Source organism: Mytilus galloprovincialis, chromosome 5 (genome assembly GCF_965363235.1).
Source record: "Mytilus galloprovincialis chromosome 5, xbMytGall1.hap1.1, whole genome shotgun sequence".
In the NCBI taxonomy this organism is placed as follows: domain Eukaryota; kingdom Metazoa; phylum Mollusca; class Bivalvia; order Mytilida; family Mytilidae; genus Mytilus; species Mytilus galloprovincialis.
In genome coordinates, this window is record NC_134842.1 from 47,944,746 (window position 1) to 47,962,604 (window position 17,859).

Here is a 17,859-nt window from a genome sequence, read left to right on the forward strand (position 1 = left end):
CACAATTAAACCTGAAAAAAGCTTTTTGTTGTAATTTATCAAGTTGGGGTGATATTCTGTTATTGGCAGTTTTAGTTGATATATTTTTTTCTACTAAAAGAATATTTTGGTTTGTTTTAGGAATTGATGAAATTTTGGTTGAGTTTGTAGTTTTGATATTAAGTTTGATTTTAACTCATTTGCGATTTAACACAAAAGTTAACTTCTAAAAAGACTAATTAAACTAATTTCAGATTTTTAATATTCTAACTTTTTGGTTTCTTGTGAGCATTATATTTAAATATATTTAAACTATTGCTGTATGTCATTATTAAAGGTGAGTGGAAAAATCTAACCAACTTATTTTCACAAGGGATTTATATATTATATAGAGATTGGAAAATAACATAAATATATTCCACAAAATTGGGGAAACGTGGGCTAGAAAGGGGCAAAAAGAATAAATAGTACCAATTATCAATCAAAATACACTAGTTTGTTGTCATGTGTATAGACACAAATTATTTCATACAGAATGATAATAATAATAAAAAAATCAAATTAGCAACATCAGATATTAAAGCTGTGCTATACAATAAAATGATTATTGCAGGAATATAGGTGAATTTTAATCCCTCGTAGAGTATATATTGTGTACTTGAAAGCTTGTTCAATGTAAAAATCTATCTACATGATCTACTCAGGACTATATTTACCAACATGACCAATTTTCATGCAATAACCATATATTATTGCACTAGTGGAATAACTCTTCAAAATTTATGACGTCATCAACGACAAAATCTTAGTTTAAACCAATTTTTACTTTTAAATATTATATTGCTATACAATAAAAGGGTTATTGCATGAATATTGGGGAATATTGTCCCTTGTAGAACATATATTGCACTTGCAAGCTTGTGCAATATAAAATTCTACTCGGGACAATATTCCCCAATATTCATGCAATAACCCTATATTACAGTTTGCCCCAAAGTTATTATCTAGCATTGTCAATACCAAGCCTTAAATTTATAATTAATTTGAAGGTGAGCAAATATGTATCTAGAAAAAAATAATATAACAACATTCGATTTCATGTAACATTTTTGTAATTTGTGGAACAGATTACAAAATCAAAATGGAAATTGTTCATAGAAGATTTTGAAATGACAGTTCATATGGAGGTTTACATTGTATGTTGTCATAGAAACACAAGTATTGGTGATGGGTGTCAATAAAATAAATCTGTGATAAAAAAATAGTGAAAGATAAAACATATGATTTTCGAACGTTTCATATTTTGGGCTAATCTTCCTCAGGTAAGCTTGTTACCAAAAGTTCTGAAAGCAAAAAGAACAAAATATAATGACCTTAATATTAAAGCATTATATTGGAAACTGGAAATCAACAAACAAAATATATTGTATGTTAAGGTATAGGATTTTCATTGAGGAGGGGGTCTTAATGCAAATCTTAAAATTCAAAACAATTTTATTGCAAGATATTTTGCTTACATGTAGCACACCATTTCATAATTTCTACTCTTTTCTTATTGATACGTTTCTGTCAGCACTAAATGTTGTAAATATTTTTTCTCAAATATTTGAAATTATTTTTTTAAAATATTTTATTCTTATTTTTAAAATAATCTTTATATGTTATATTATTACTTATTTGTGTTTTTTAATATTTCGCTGCAGTCATTTGTAAATATAAAATTATTAATTTGATTTAAAAAAAAAAAGATATCCATATAACATATAAAGATACATGTAAAAAAAATAAACATTTGGTGGCCGAGTGGTCTTTGCAGTGCATCTTTGAATGCTAGCCTGTCAACTCTAAGGTTTTGAGTGTGAACTTTACTGTTGGAGACTGATGTTCGACTCAAACTTTTTTGACAAGTTTCCTGCTGAAGGTTGGTGGTTTTCTCCATGCACTCAAGCTTACTCCAATAATAAAAAACTGGCCATCATTATGTACATGTAGCAAAAGCTGCTGAAGTGGTGTTAAACATGAAGAAAAAAACACCCAATCAAACAAACTGGTATATGTATGGCTTGCAATTTTTAGTAGGAAGTAAGTTTTACGTACACATGTAAAAGAAAAATAACATATTATGAGTTGGACTGTGTTTGCCATGGAATGTAATGTTTTTGTCCCTGATATGTGTTTTGCTGCAGAATATATAGCGTTGTGCATTAATAATATATATCCAAGCCTTATTCTTGATGTTTAGCATAAACGGAGAATAATGTCATCTCTACAAATACATGGAAAAAATACTAAACAAAATATTAAGCATGATGAAAATGCCCTAATATATCAAATTAAAATGTGTGCTTTTGGATTGCTGAATTTCCATATTTATAGAGGCATGATTATGTATAAACATACTTATTCTAACTATTGATGGTAAAAAAAAATTTAAGAAAGAGAAAAAAAGAAAAATTAAATGAAATGATATTATAAAATTTATCATGAAAATGATAAAATGATGTTAGTCAGACATATAAGTATTTGTTATTTTGTTTATATGCTTTTAAAATGTCATTTTGATGAGGAAAATAGAATAAGTTTTAAATAACATAAACATTCATGAGCATTGTAAGTGATATACATATATTTAACATATTAGCATTGTCTGCAATATGAATAAGAAATGAAAATTGAAAAACTTTATAGCATTAACTGTGAAAAGATAAATTACAGCTTAGATGATTTTAAGAATACATGTATGGGGAGAGTTTTTTGGATTGGAAACTGAAAGAAATGTATGGGGAGAGTTTTTTGGATTGGAAACTGAAAGAAATGCAGTTTCATAGTTAAATCACACACATCACTGCAAGTCAAATTAAAGAGTAACTATAAATGTTATGTCACCTGTATTGCAGGGTTTAAATAGAGAGGTCACTATCTATCAAGAATGTGTTTTTTTTTCTCTCTAGAAAATAGAACATTTTTTTCCATTCTTATAACCCAGTCTAGATCCAAAAATAACTGCTATCTGAATATAATTTGTTGAAAAAAAATAATCGTATGCATCTTCAGATGATTTATGTTTAGATTGTAGTATACATGTAGCATGCTATTTTTAGTGTCGCCATATGAATCTGGTATAATTGATGAGGAGCCATCAACTAAAGTGAAGCGTGGATTGACGTTGATGTGTAAAATCATGCAGAACATTGCCAACCATCTCCTGTTTACCAAGGAAACTCACATGAGGACGTTTAATGACTTCCTCAAAACAAACTTTGAAGCCGGGAGGAGGTGAATATATTTACTTTTTTGTCTTGCATATATTAAGTCATGTGGATGAGACATAGAGGCTGTAAAATCAGATATTTGCATATTAATTAGGTTTACTTACCTGACTTTCATGAGTAGAAAATAGAAAATATTTTTGGAAAATATGTCAAACATCGACCTTCTCTTTTGAATATCAATTTTTGGAAAATAAAAATGCCACTTATCTACCTCATCAAAACACAATTCTTGGTTATTATACATATTGAAAAAGTTAGATCATGCACATAATATAAATTATCACTGTCAACTAAAATCTTACATAAGTTCAATTTCTTGAAATACTGAAGTCTTTTTACATGTCATCCTGAACATAAATAAAATATTTGCCACTGGACATTAAGCAACTAACAATCAATCTAGTGAAAGGAATGTTCTAGTTATCTTAAAGGCTTCAAAATACAAAATTTACATTACAGCAATTTGAAAAATATTCCATTAAATTACTTCTGATGTATTAAAGATTGACACCTAATTGTAGATCAAATCGGTGAATACATTCTGCTTGTTTTGTTTTGTAGATTTTTCACCGAGATAGCATCAGACTGTGACATTCCTGATACTGGTAACCACAGCCTCTCTTTTATCAATGATGCCAATGTTCTGGCTCTTCATCGCCTGCTCTGGAATAATCAAGAAAAAATTGGCGATTATTTATCCAGTAGCAGGTATACAGGAGAAAAAAGGCAAATGTTTTTTTCTGATTTTTATAGATGTTGTATGTAGACTGGTGTTGTACGTATGTATAGAACTTCATTGTCAAAACTCATAATTTTTTCTGTAAATACTGTAGAAATATACATTTTTGTGGGGTTAAAATATGTGGTTTTGTCCATATAGGATTTCATTGTCTCTTCGACAAAGTAGGAAAACTTGAAACATATAATGAATGAAATATTTTGGAAGTTAACTTCTTTTATCGAATTTATCCTCACATGAAAGATAGCATTGCTCTATTTAGACATTTATACCAATCACAGAAAAACTGTAAAATGAAAAATGTCCAGTAAATGATGAGATTTGGCAATGAATACTTAGTTTATATATATTTATCCAGCTATACAATAGATTAAAAATTAATTTTTTAGTATAAACCTCTTTTATCAATATTTTCTCAAATTTACATTTGATCTTTCGGAATGATAATTCTCATCTCATGCAAATCAAGTGATCTGATTTTTTCTCAGTTGAGAATAAAATGAATATAGTGACATGAGCATGATGAGATTATTCAGTTTAGTAGAAAGAGAATTCAAAATTTCAAAATCCTACTGTATTGGCATTGCATAGGAAAGTAAACGATACACAGAATTATCAATTTCTGTCAAACTCAAAGATCATACTGAGCTGCATCTGATCTTTGGGTAATTGCCCTTCCTGAAAGTATAGCCAAGAGACTCCATCTTGTCTGAAAAAATTGTTCATGATACCTGAATTTCAAAATTTCTAGATCTGGGAAAGACTGGGATGTATACTGGGTAAATGTGTTTTATGTACTGTGAAAGTACTTTTTTAATTGGTGGGTATCAATTTTCGTGGTTTGAGCAATATTTACATGTTCGTGGGTTTTTAAATTCGTGGATTTTAGTTTTCTAAAAAAAAAATAATAATTGAAAAATTAAAGCCTTTAGAAACGAAAGTTACAAATACTCGAAGGAAATTTCAAAGAAACGTTGACCCGTGTAAATCGTAGTGACAACACTAATTAATCCAAGATTAAGTGATCAACAGATTAAGGACCATCAAAGGTGTTAATTAGGCCATAAACATGTCACCTAAAGAAATCAGTATCATAAACAAATGGTAAAAACATATCCTGAATTGTCAAATAATTCTTATCAAAATCAAGCCCAGCATGAAATTATTATTTCCCATATGTACGAGAACTATGTGGATATAAAATGAACACTTTATCATACTAGCATATTAATACCGGAAATCTGACTTTCATTGAAAATTTTTTTTTTTATGAAAATTAAAAGATCAAAAGTTGTACAGTTTAGGATAGTAAAGATTAGATTGGTATAATTCTGCATGCAATTGTAGTTCTGTGACTACTATTAAAGTAATCTCAGATTCGAGGTTATTCAATATATTCTCTAGATTATATCCAGTAGTCAAACCTTCATGGGGATCTTTCCATGTTATGTTTGGACAATGGATGTTTTATTTCGTGGGACACTTAAATTCGTGGATAAAGTCATCCACAAAAACCACGAAAATTGGTACCCCACAAATTAAAGTACTTTCACAGTATTTGATAGATAGATAAACATAGTCACTTAAATGGTATTGCAGTGTCTTAATACTGCAGTTGTGGTAATATTTCATGTCATCTTGGTGACATTGAATTACCTTTGTTCAGTAACCTAATGAGACATTCATGATGGCCTTTATTAGCTCATCAAATTCTAGTACAGGTTTTAAGCAGATGACTGAATAAACATCTTGGTAAAATTAACAATTCTTTAAATTTCTGAATTACTTGTAAAAATAAACCTTCAAAAATATCTGGGAATTTAAAATTTGATTTTGTTTGCAAAAGGTTTAGGACTCTTTTCTCAGTCAGATTTTTTAAAGACTTTATAATCGATTTCATTAAAAAGCCTATATATTGTTTTATGCTTTTGTTGCCATTCTCAGTTAAACTTAATTATATCAGTACTGTGGCCATATTTTCCATGTGGAAATATATTTTGCATGTAAATGGTATAAGTAATTTTTGAGGTATTATTCAGTTTTGTTTATTTGATAAAATACAATCAAATAAGATGTCTTGCCACAACATGGTTTTAAATAATCCTTATTTGAACTTTTGACCTATAGAGATCACAAGGCTGTTGGAAGAAGACCATTTGACAAGATGGCTACTTTACTGGCCTACTTGGGACCTCCAGAACACAGGCCGTTGGACTCACAGTAAGTTTTTTTTTATAAACTCACTCAGTTTCAAGTTCAGATGTTAAAGAAAGACAGACAATGTTATGACCAAAAGACAAATAACATTACACAGAAATCTGAAATTGAGATACGCAAAAACAAAATCAAGGGATGAACTCAGGTATGCTCAGCCAGCTTTTCCTGCTCAATTTTTGACCATCTTTATGTTGATTTTATATTTTGGCCCAGCTAGAAATCATTTTGCAGTACCCTTATGTTTGTAATCGTAAATGTGTTTGAAGAAATTCCGTTTATTGCAGTTTTAAAAGGAAAAGTATTCTGTGAAATTGGCCAAGTATTTCAGGTTATGAAAATTGGTGATGTAATGACCTGTTGAAATAACTGGCAAATTTTACAGGTAAACAAGTTAAGTGTGTACTGATGCATAAAATGATCACCAACTATTTTTGTTTATTAATATGTTAATACCATTGATTGATACTTGAAATTGGCAAATTAAACAGTTAGACCATTTAGGTGTGTAGCTACTTCATAAAATGTTTCTGTTTGTTTTTATCTAAATCGAAATATAAATTCTTATAACCTATTCAAAATCTTCAAACAGACTGTTAAAACAGGCTTTTCAGTCATCTCTTTGTCACCTGTACTAGAATTTGATTGGCTAATAAAAAATCCAATTGATAATGTCTCATGAGGTTACAGAATAAAGGTATTATAGAGTTCATGATCTGCCTAAATGTATTTAATAGTTATTGATCAACACTCAATTTATATGTGCTTTAACAGTTACTTTTGTTTTATTTTTTGTCGAATGATAAAATATTTATTTAAATTTCATTTCTATGCTGTATGCATAACTACTAGCTCACTGCTACTGTAAGTTTACACTCTTGAAGCCTCTTTACCTACCAGAAAGCATAACCCATAAGAGACCTTAAGTTACAATTTTTTATTTGCAATGATTAAAAAGTTATAGTATCATTATGGCTAAAGAGACCTAATGTATAGTATCATTTTGGCTAAACAGACCTAATGTTACTTTGTGTAAACAAAATTAATTTAAATTGACTTTCATTACACAGTCTAACCTATCCATCCTACCACCTCACATTAAAAAAATTAAGAAAGGAAAAGAAATAAAAATTATTCTACATTCCAAAAGGGATATTTTCACTTTCACATGCCCATCTTTGGGAACCACATCTGCCATCCCAATTTAACAACATATTTATTCAAACATTGATTCCAAACGCTTGATAAATATGTGACGATGTATATCAAGTTTAATTCCTATGATGAAATGTTAGAAATGTCATGTCCAGTCTATATGATAAGCACAGAGAACATTATAGAATTTTTGACCTCACTTTATCCACCCCTCTTTGTGCAAGAGGAAATGGCAAAATCAATGTGTGCTTTAATGGGGAGTTTGTAGAAGTTTTGCCCTCTCCAGCTTTAGGCAAGTTATAATGGAAATGGCAAAATCCATCTGGGCTGTAAAGTACCAAAGTATTTGTACAGTTTTGGAAGCCATGCCTTTATCATAGAACAGTGAAAGCATGTAAACAATAGAAGCCTTGTGCCTTGTAGGTGGAGCAGTATGGATATGACCAGTACAAAGTTTGAGGAGATCATGTCAAAACACAACATGCATGAAAAGGATGAATTCAAATCGCTGAAAAATCTCCATATATTCTACCAAGCTGGGACCAGTAAACAGGGACACCCTGTCTTCTATTATATTGCTAGAAGATACAAGTAAGTAAGGTAGACATGCTGTGGATTCAGTTATTTTTGTGAGAAAGAATTTTATGGATTTAGGAAGCATACAAGCCTATGTAAAATTTGTTGTTTGTTGATAATTCCACAATAATTGGTATTCCATGAATGATAATGAATATACAGAACTGAATAGTTGCTCATTTTCGAAGAGTTTTACAATTTCTAGTGCCAAACCTATTCACAAAGTTTTGTTTTTGGAATTTTTATTTGCTCTTATTATCTTCTTTTAAGATCAAATATGCGTGAATGGATATTTACACAATTTTATCTTCCATGAAAGAAATTATTGAAAAAATGTTCCCTTGCAAACAAATTACTCTTTATAGTATAGTATAAATGTACATACAGGTATTCTACCTTGTGAAATACACTAGGTGCATGGTGTGTTCAGTTGTTCTATTCAAATTTATTGTAACTCCTTTTATGCTTTATATGTGATATTTATTATTAAAATCCGAAGACCTTTTTTTTATGCATTTATTTGTATTTTCAGAGTTGGAGAAATAAATGGTGATTTGTTGATCTACCATGTGCTATTGACACTTAAGCCATTTTATAATAAACCATTTGAACTAGTTATAGATTTCACACATACATGTGCTGAAAACAGATTCAGAGTAAGTCTTCTTTCATGCAAAGCAAAAATCTAAAACAGGGAGGATAACCTGATAAAACTTGTTTACACATGTGCAATCAAAAGAAATTATTTTATATAAGATCAATTTTATATAGCTTACAACTGATTGAATGCCTAGGCACAGTTAAAAAGAATTACTGATATGATATCAACATGATATAGATAATCAAACTTCTCTCTACACCATTAAAACGAATAACTGATAATTCAGAAATGTTTTGAAATGTTTATATTATTGTGAAAAGTCAAATGAGGCAGGTAACTTAAAATTTAAAATTTGATTTTACATTTTGAAGCCAATGTATTTCTGCAGCATCTCCTGAATCACATTATAAAACAATTGTTTATCCAGTCAAATGGTCCAACACTAAATGTATGCAAAGATTTCTGATTTTACTGTATTTGATATAATGCCAATTAAGTGAATTTATTTATTAGCTTTTTCGTATATCGCAGACTGATTTCCTGTCTAAATGGTTTGTGGTCATGCCAGAAGCTGTCTATCAAAACATTGTGCAGGCCTACATCTACAACTGTAACTCCTGGGTTAGAGAATATACCAAATATCATGACAGGATTCTGACTCCACTCAGGGTAGGTATATAACTTAACACTGATCAGTATCACCTCTAAATAAAGAACATTTGGTAAGAGAGTTGGATTAGAGAGTATACCAAATATCATGACAGGATCCTGACTCCACTTAGTGTAGGTATAATATTGATCAACATAACCTCTAAGTATATTCCTGGGTTAGAGAGTATACCAAATATCATGACAGGATCCTGACTCCACTTAGGTTAGATATAACATTGATCAAGATAAGCTTTAAATGAAGTTCTTTTGGTTAGAGATTATACCAAATATGACAGAATCCTGACTCCACTCAGGGTAGGTATAACATAGATCAAGATAATCTCTAAATGAAGTTCTTTGGTTAGAGAGTATACTTAATGATATGATAGGATCCTGACTCCACTCAGGGTAGGTATAACATTGATCAAGATAACCTCTAAATATATCTTTGGTTAGAGAGTATACCAAATATCATGACAGGATCCTGACCCCACTCAGGGTAGGTATAACATTGATCACTATAACCTCTTGCTGAAGAAGTTCTTTGGTTAGAGAGTATACAAATTATCATGGCAGGATCCTGACTCCACTCAGGGTAGGTATAACATTGATCACTATAACCTCTAAATGAAGAAGTTCTTTGGTTAGAGAGTATGCTTAATAATATGAAAAGATTTTAGCCTATCTTAGTTACAGATCTAAAATGAAGAGGTCTACATTATGTATCTTTTTGTTTGGTCAGAGATTATTTTAATTCAGAACCTTTATTTCAAAATTTTGTTTTTTGTAACATTAATTATAATGAAAATGCATATAACATTTTAACATAATAGCTGCCAATTAATGGATACAAGACAACATTGAAATCATAAACTGTGCGGTAAAGCACAACCAAACAAGCCATATTTGGTCATTATTGATAAATAATAATCCTCTAAATCTTCTACACTTTGTCTGTTTTGTAGGGTAACAGAAAGTTGGTGTTTATTGATCATCCTGCAAAGCTCCATGAGTTTATAGAACCAGACCAGATCAAGTTACCAGGATCAACACTGTCTCTGGAAGAAGATCTCAAAATCTCTAACAATGCACTGAAACTGTCTCATAAAGACACCAAAGTTACTATAAAGGTACAATATATATATATAACATTGTACTCATAAAGCTACCAAGGTCACAATTAAGGTAACATGTGATATGTCTCATAAAGATACTTAAGTAACAATTCTAGTAAAATGTAAACAATACACTCAGATACCAAAGTTACTATTAAGGTAAAATATAACATTGCACCTAAACTGTCTCATAAAGATTCCAAAAATACTATCAAGATAAAATAAAATAAATGCAATGACACTATTTGATACCAAATCTACTTTAAAGGTAAAATATCAATTGACTAGCAAAGATACTAAAAGTCGAAATACAAACAACATCATGTCCAAAGAAAGGAAAAATAACATAAGAAATAGAACACTGCACAGAAACCTAGAGACTGAGCAAGACAGACCCCAGTTATAACCAGGGTTATCTTAAATGCTTTGGAAGAGTATTCAAGCAAACACCATTTGATTTGATTGTGGTTGAAGGAATGGTTGTAATAATCTTTTTTATTTTCAGGTTGGTCCTAATGCCATACAGATAACGTCAGCAGAGAAGTTGAGAGTTCTGGGACACCAGGTCTTGTTAAATGATGTCTATTATGCTTCAGAAATAGAGGAGGTCAGTGATATAATATTACCTTTTTGCTGCCATTTTGACAGGTTTTGTTCCATGGTCACATGGTTTTTGGTTTAATCTGTAGACGAGCTAACAACCGGAAAAGAAAAGTGAATGACAATGTACTAAAGATAATGAAATGTGTATTTATTGGAATGAATTTGTATAATTAATGATTTTTACAGTTTGAATTCTGTGGATTCATTTATTTTTGTGGATTGCTGATAACTTGTTCGTGGGTATCAATTTTCGTGGATTGCTGATAACTTGCATATTCGTGGATATTTGATTTCGTGGTTTTGCAAATCTCTGCATAAAAAGCCTATTGAAAATATGTTATTCGTTGAATATTTGAATTTGTGGTTTATCTGTACCCACAAAACCCACGAAAATTGGTATCCAACGAATAATAATGAATCCACAGTAACATACAATATAAATAATATAAATTTGCTCATTGTTGAAAGCCGTACATTGACCTATAGTTGTTAATGTCTGTTTCATTTTGGTCTTTTGTGGATAGTTGTCTCATTGGCAATCATACCACATCTTCTTTTTTATATAATGAAATAAACTATTTGAATTGTGTCTTTCTCTTGAGTAATATAATCAATACAAGGGGGAACTTCTCAGGTAGAAAATATGATGTATTGATTGACACATGCATAGTAGTGTACCTATGGAAACATATTCTTGGTGACATGTGCCTTCTAGAAGGATCATGTTAATGATGGTTTATATTATGATTTCTATTATATCTTGGGTAATCATACTCTACAAAATTACTGATGAATTATGTTAACCATACCAAAAGGGAAAAGGACACTTTTAAAAATTCTTTTTGTAGATTTGAAATAGCATTCCTCACTTGCAAGATTTTTTCCGACGTAGTCGGTATAGTTTCGGTTTGTGCCCTTTGAACTTAAGGACGCTTAACTATGACAACAGAATACGCATGCTCGAAAATCCTTTCTGTGATTTGACAAAATGCTGTCATGGTGGGTGATTTGGTTGTGTTTGAAAAAATGTCTCGTTAATTATATTGTGATGGAAAGCAAGTGAAAAACTAAAAATATTTGACTAGATCTTACAAAGATTTATATTTTATTAAAATAATTGTTTCTCCAATAGCTCTTTGCATCCGTGACAGCTGTTTATTCGGGACAATTATATAATTTTTAATGCAAACTTTGTTGTACGAACGTACATGACTTTTAGAACGCACCTACGCATGTGAGATTTCCGCGGGGTTTTGGTGAATGTAAACAGAAAGATACGAGGACCGAGAATACTGAACACAAACAGAGAAAACATTATTTTAATTGTATCTTTGTGCTTCTGAAGGTTATGGAAATGATAGTTTTAAACATATACTCAAATTTAAATACGTTGGATATCTTTTTTAAAGATAGTTCTTGTTTAATCCTTGTTTTCAAAATTCCAATAGGGAACATACTTTTTATAATTGTATAAATAAACCAATTTTTCAAGACGTTTCGGCCATTGGCCTTCTTCAGTTCTTTATTTTTCCTCTCAACTACATGGCTGACATTTCTTTTCAGCCATGTAGTTGAGAGGAAAAAATAAAGAACTGAAGAAGGCCAATGGCCGAAATGTCTTGAAGATTTTTTTAAGACATGCAATATCTGAAATGTAAAAACAACAAATGACTAGGATGGTTTGGTCTGCTACATATATTTTATAATACTACATTAAATTCTTTCACTTTATATTTGTTTATTGTTTTGATCAGGTGTGTTTAGTAGATGACAACCAGTTTACACTGACAATATCCAATGAGAGCGGACCTTTATCCTTCATACATAATGATTGTGACAACATTGTACATGATATCATACATATCAGAACACGATGGGAACTCTCACAACCTGTAAGTATAGACTAACAGAGACAACATTTTACATGATATCATACATATCAGAACACGATGGGAACTCTCACAATCTGTAAGTATAGACTAACAGAGACAACATTTTATACACTTTGTAATGCACAATGGAAAAAGAGGGGAGTTCTTTTGACCTGTGAAAGAGCCCTCACAAAATTTTCTAAAAATTTCAGTCAAGAGGAGAAAGTGCAGAAAAAGGCAGTAATTTATTAATGTATTTTACTAAAAATAGAAATCCAATACATTGATTTAAACATTTGGTGCATTTAAGCACTATTCTTCATCAGGAATGTTCAAACCTAAACATTTGAAAGAGGGACAAAAGATACCAAAGGGACAGTCAAACTCATAAATCTAAAACAAACTGACAGCGCCATGGCTAAAAATGAAAAAGACAAACAAACAACAGCACACATGACACAACATAGAAAACTAAAGAATAAACAACACGAACCCCACCAAAAAACTAGGATTGATCTCAGATGCTCTGGAAGGGTAAGCAGATCATGCTCCACATGTGGCTCCCGTCGTGTTGCTTATGTGATAACAAATCCGGTAAATAGTCTAATTCGGTAGGTCATATTCATGAAAGGGAAGGGGATTGTAGTTACGAAGTAAGGAACATATCCGATATCATTTGTGAAACAGTTATTCCATAACGGTCAACCAACTCTTGATGGCGTCTGTAAAATTTACGAAGGGATGATTTAAACTTCACCATTTGGAACTCTTGGTTTAATATCTTCCTTGTGAACATCCACCCTCTATCAGGAAAATCATGATAGGAAATGCAAGCAAGGGAATATCGTATCAATTGGGAGATATATCCATGAAAGCCACAGATGTGTGAATATAAAATATTAACTTTAAAAGCTATATATGATAAGAAGGGACATAATAAAAAAAAATAGACAAATTCTGATAAGGTAAACATTGCCGGAGGACATTTAAAGTTAAGATTTTTATGCCCCACCTACGATAGTAGAGGGGCATTATGTTTTCTGGTCTGTGCATCCATTTGTCTGTCTGTCTGTAATAGTTATTTTGTCCGTATGGTTAAAGTTTTGGTTAAAGTTTTTGGTCAAGGTAGTTTATGATGGAAGTTGAAGTTCAATCAACTTAACTTAGTAACATGTTCCCTATGATATGATCTTTTTAATTTTAATTCCATATTAGAGTTTTTATCCCTCATTTCTCCATTTATGGGCATTATGTTTTCTGGTCTGTCTGTCCGTCTGTTTGTTTGTTCGTCCCTTCGTCTGTTTGTCTGTCCGTTCGTCCGTCTGTCCTGCTTCAGGTTAAAGTTTTTGGTTTAGGTATGTTAAAGTTTTTGGTCGAGGTAGTTTTTGATGAAGTTGAAGTCCAATCAACTTTAAAATTAGAGATTTTAACCCATTTTCACGTTCCACTGAACATAGAAAATGATTGTGCGGATGGGGCATCCGTGTACTTAAGACACATTCTTGTTACTTCAATTTTACAGTCCAGTGAACATGGAAAATGATAGTGCCAGTTGGGCACATTCTCGTTTATAATTTATAAAAGGGGATGTTTAAAAATGTATTTTATTAATCATGACAGTGCAGAAGTACCAACTACAGTGATTATAATCAATGATCAAGTACAAAAAAGTGAAACTAAATATCAATATAATTTTTAGAAATTATAAATGGTAACATGTTGTATAAATATTTCAAGGTAATTTAATTTTGAAAGAAAATTTGATAAATTTCTATGTGGGAAATTTTGCAATTTTTTGTTTGTTCACTAGGTTTAATACATGTATGTAATAGAAAGTGAAAGGTTTTACTGACCTTATAGAAATGTTTAATGATTAAATGTGAAAATACAAAATAGGAATTTAGATGAAATGTGTGATTATTATAAATTGACTTATGATTTTTGTTTGCCATCAGCTTATGTGATAAATTATGTTGCAGGACACTGTAACAGTCCATACAAAGATCAGACCTAAGGATGTCCCTGGAACGTTATTGAATGTAGCTCTGTTAAACTTAGGCAGCTCTGATCCTAGTCTTAGATCTGCTGCTTACAATTTACTGTGTGCTCTGACGCAGACGTTTGATCTCAAAATAGAGGGACAGCTGTTAGAAACAACAGGTCAGTACTAAGGATTAATGATAATTGTAGGAAATTCTCTACCATCAATATTGAAATTTGGGCAATTATTTCTGCTATCAAAGTAAGCCATTGAACTGTAAATTCAGAAATGTCATTAATTATTGGGATAATTGATCAAAGCACAAATGTGAGAGATTTATGTTTATGGTTTAATAAGATGCTGCATTCAAAAAATACTATAACACTTTAAATGCAGTTTTATTTTGGAAAACCATCTAATCACAATATTTGTAAAAATGAAAATTTTGTAATTGGTCAAAATAAGTAATTGTGATTCCATAGATAAAAAAAAAGTTGTGTTAGCTTTTATATAAAAAAGAAGATGTGGTATGATTGCCATTGAGACAACTATCCACAAAAGACCAAAATGACACAGACATTAACAACTTTAGGTCACCATAAGGCTTTCAACAAAGAGAAAAGCCCATACCACATAGTCAGCTATAAAAGGCCTCGATAAGACAATGTAAAACAATTCAAGCTAGAAAATTAACCGCCTTATTTATGTAAAAAAAAAAAAAAAATGAACGAAAAACAAATATGTAACACATAAACAAACGACAACCACTGAATTACAGGCTCTTGACTTTGGACATTGTTGAGGCTCCCGCAGGGTCAAAAACGACCTGCAACCTCTGTGCTTTTTAGAGTCGACTTCCGACCTCAGGGCCTTCTAAAAACGACTTGCGACCTGTAAAATTTGGAAAAAACGACCTCCGACCAACTTCCGTCCTCTGTGTTAGGAAAAACGACCTGCGACCTGTACATTTCCCTTTAAAACGACCTCTCGACGAATTTAAAAGCGACGTTGCGACCTGAGGGGGGTACCCTGTGGGAGCCTCATTGTTTGAAAGACTACAAAATGTTTTTATTATTCCTCTAGGTTTATGTATACCAGCCAACAACACTATCTTTATTAAGACAATCAGTGAGACTTTGGCAGCTAATGAACCACATCTGACTTTAGAGTTTCTGGAGGAATGTATTCAGGGCTTTGGAAACTCTAACATTGAACTGAAGCATTTGTGTCTAGAGTACATCACACCATGGTTACCAAATCTTACCAGGTAAAGTGTACTAACATTAGGTTTAAATGTTTGAGAACAAAATGTTGTGGTGGTAAATTTTCAGCATACTGTGGATTCATTTATTTCTGTTTATACCAAATTTAGTGGTTTGAAGAAAAATAGCATTTTCTTTGATATTTAAATTTGTGGTTTTCTGAATGTCTGCATACAACCTTAGGGCTATTCCAGAAAAAAATGTAGAGGCGGGGGGGGGGGGGGGGGGTTGGGGGGTTGGAAGGCAGTTTTTGTCAGCACCCACCACCCAGACAATTGTAATTGAGAATTATAGTGCATTATTGTGTGAAAAGTTGCTCTGATACCCATCACCCATGTATTATTAATATAATGTGCCTTCCAACCCCCCCTCCCCCCCATACATTTTTTTCTGCAATAGCCCTTATAGAAAATGTGTTACTTGCTGAACCTAAAAATTGGTACCCAACAAAAAATAATAACGAATCAACTGTATTAGGCAAAAAATAAAAAATGTAATTTGTTCTAGAAGCAAAAACTACCTAATTGGACAGAAAGCAATTAGATTTTTATGAAAGATATAAACACATTTTGACATAGTGTTGACATAGGAAAGGAAAGTTCTACATAATGTTTTCGTAGATTACAAAAGTAATTTCAGTAACATGGTGTTTATTGAAGAGTTTATTACGAAAAAAATTCCAACAGACCATTCAGGGTCAAGTTGATTAAATATGCAAATCCAAAGAATTATTACATTTTGTATGCATTTAGAATAGAATTGTACCTAAATATTTAAAAAAAAAGTGAAACTTATATACATGAAGAATTGATTATTTCAGATATACATACAATCAGTTAAAATTTTGTGAAATATGTCTTTTTGTGTATAGACTGCATGTAAAAAAACACTATAAAATTTTTATACCACTGCAATTTTTTTGGGGGGTTTGTATAATGCTATGATGTCGTCCTCGTCATCTAAAGAAACATTTGGTTTCCGGACAATAACTTTAGTCAAAGTGAATGGTTCTATATCACAATGGGAAGGCTTGGATTGATTTATTTGGTTTTGCATGGTTCCAACAATTTAGAAATTAAGGGATTTAAAATGGGCCAAAAACAAGTATTTTAGCAGTTTCAGACTTTTAATTTTGTGCAAGTGTATGGATCTCTCTGAAATTATATCACACGATTCTATATCACAAAGGGAAGGCTGTGAATGAGGTAATTACTCTAAGTTGGGAGTCCATTTTATTTTTGGGAGTCATATTTTTTTCTTCAAAATGTTTTTGGCTGTGATTGATTTTGAAGGTAATTGCCCAAAACATAAAGGAATTATAAAGTGGCAAAAAAGGAACAAAGACAAGCATTTTTGTAGTTTTCAGACAATAACATGTGTTAAATTAAGTGTATAGATCTCTCTAAAATTGTACTACAAGGTTACATACCACAAAGGGAAGGCTGTGAATGAGGTAATTACTCTAGGGGGTCCATTTTTATTTTTGGAAGTCATATTTTTTTCTTCAAAATGTTTTTAAATTTTTAAATTTTTGGAAAAGTTTCAAGAAGAATTCTTCAATTGCACAGTATTGCACAATAGATTTTTTACATCTTTGACCATATTTATTTTGTGTCAAAATTCTATATTATGTTAAAAATTTGATCACAATCCAAATTCAGACAGTATCAAACTTTAATATTGTGTCTAAACTTGCCCCAACTGCTCAGGGTTTGACCTCTGCGATCGTACCAGGCTGTGATCAGTGGAGCATTTTATTTTTATCTAAAATTATTTGCTGTTGTTTTTATTTTATAGTTACTTTACATTATATCTGCAGCAGCACAATTTTCGAAAGTTG

At 31.3% G+C, this 17,859-nt stretch overlaps 1 protein-coding gene across 19 annotated transcripts in view; it reads left to right on the plus strand.

The window, feature by feature from the left end:
- The window catches only part of LOC143075936 (neurofibromin-like), an 86,174-nt gene that overhangs the window by 43,891 nt on the left and 24,424 nt on the right, over window positions 1-17,859 (plus strand). For 10 of the 19 annotated variants that reach the window (XM_076251519.1, XM_076251518.1, XM_076251523.1 and 7 more), the window contains 11 exons: window positions 3,081-3,255; window positions 3,813-3,977; window positions 6,118-6,210; window positions 7,765-7,950; window positions 8,468-8,591; window positions 9,050-9,205; window positions 10,153-10,317; window positions 10,808-10,909; window positions 12,660-12,797; window positions 14,756-14,936; window positions 15,841-16,024. In XM_076251519.1, coding sequence (XP_076107634.1) covers window positions 3,081-3,255; window positions 3,813-3,977; window positions 6,118-6,210; window positions 7,765-7,950; window positions 8,468-8,591; window positions 9,050-9,205; window positions 10,153-10,317; window positions 10,808-10,909; window positions 12,660-12,797; window positions 14,756-14,936; window positions 15,841-16,024 — 1,669 coding nt within the window. The remainder of the gene's footprint in view (window positions 1-3,080; window positions 3,256-3,812; window positions 3,978-6,117; window positions 6,211-7,764; window positions 7,951-8,467; window positions 8,592-9,049; window positions 9,206-10,152; window positions 10,318-10,807; window positions 10,910-12,659; window positions 12,798-14,755; window positions 14,937-15,840; window positions 16,025-17,859) is intronic. The other 9 variants (XM_076251520.1, XM_076251528.1, XM_076251522.1 and 6 more) reach the window with 6 other exon arrangements.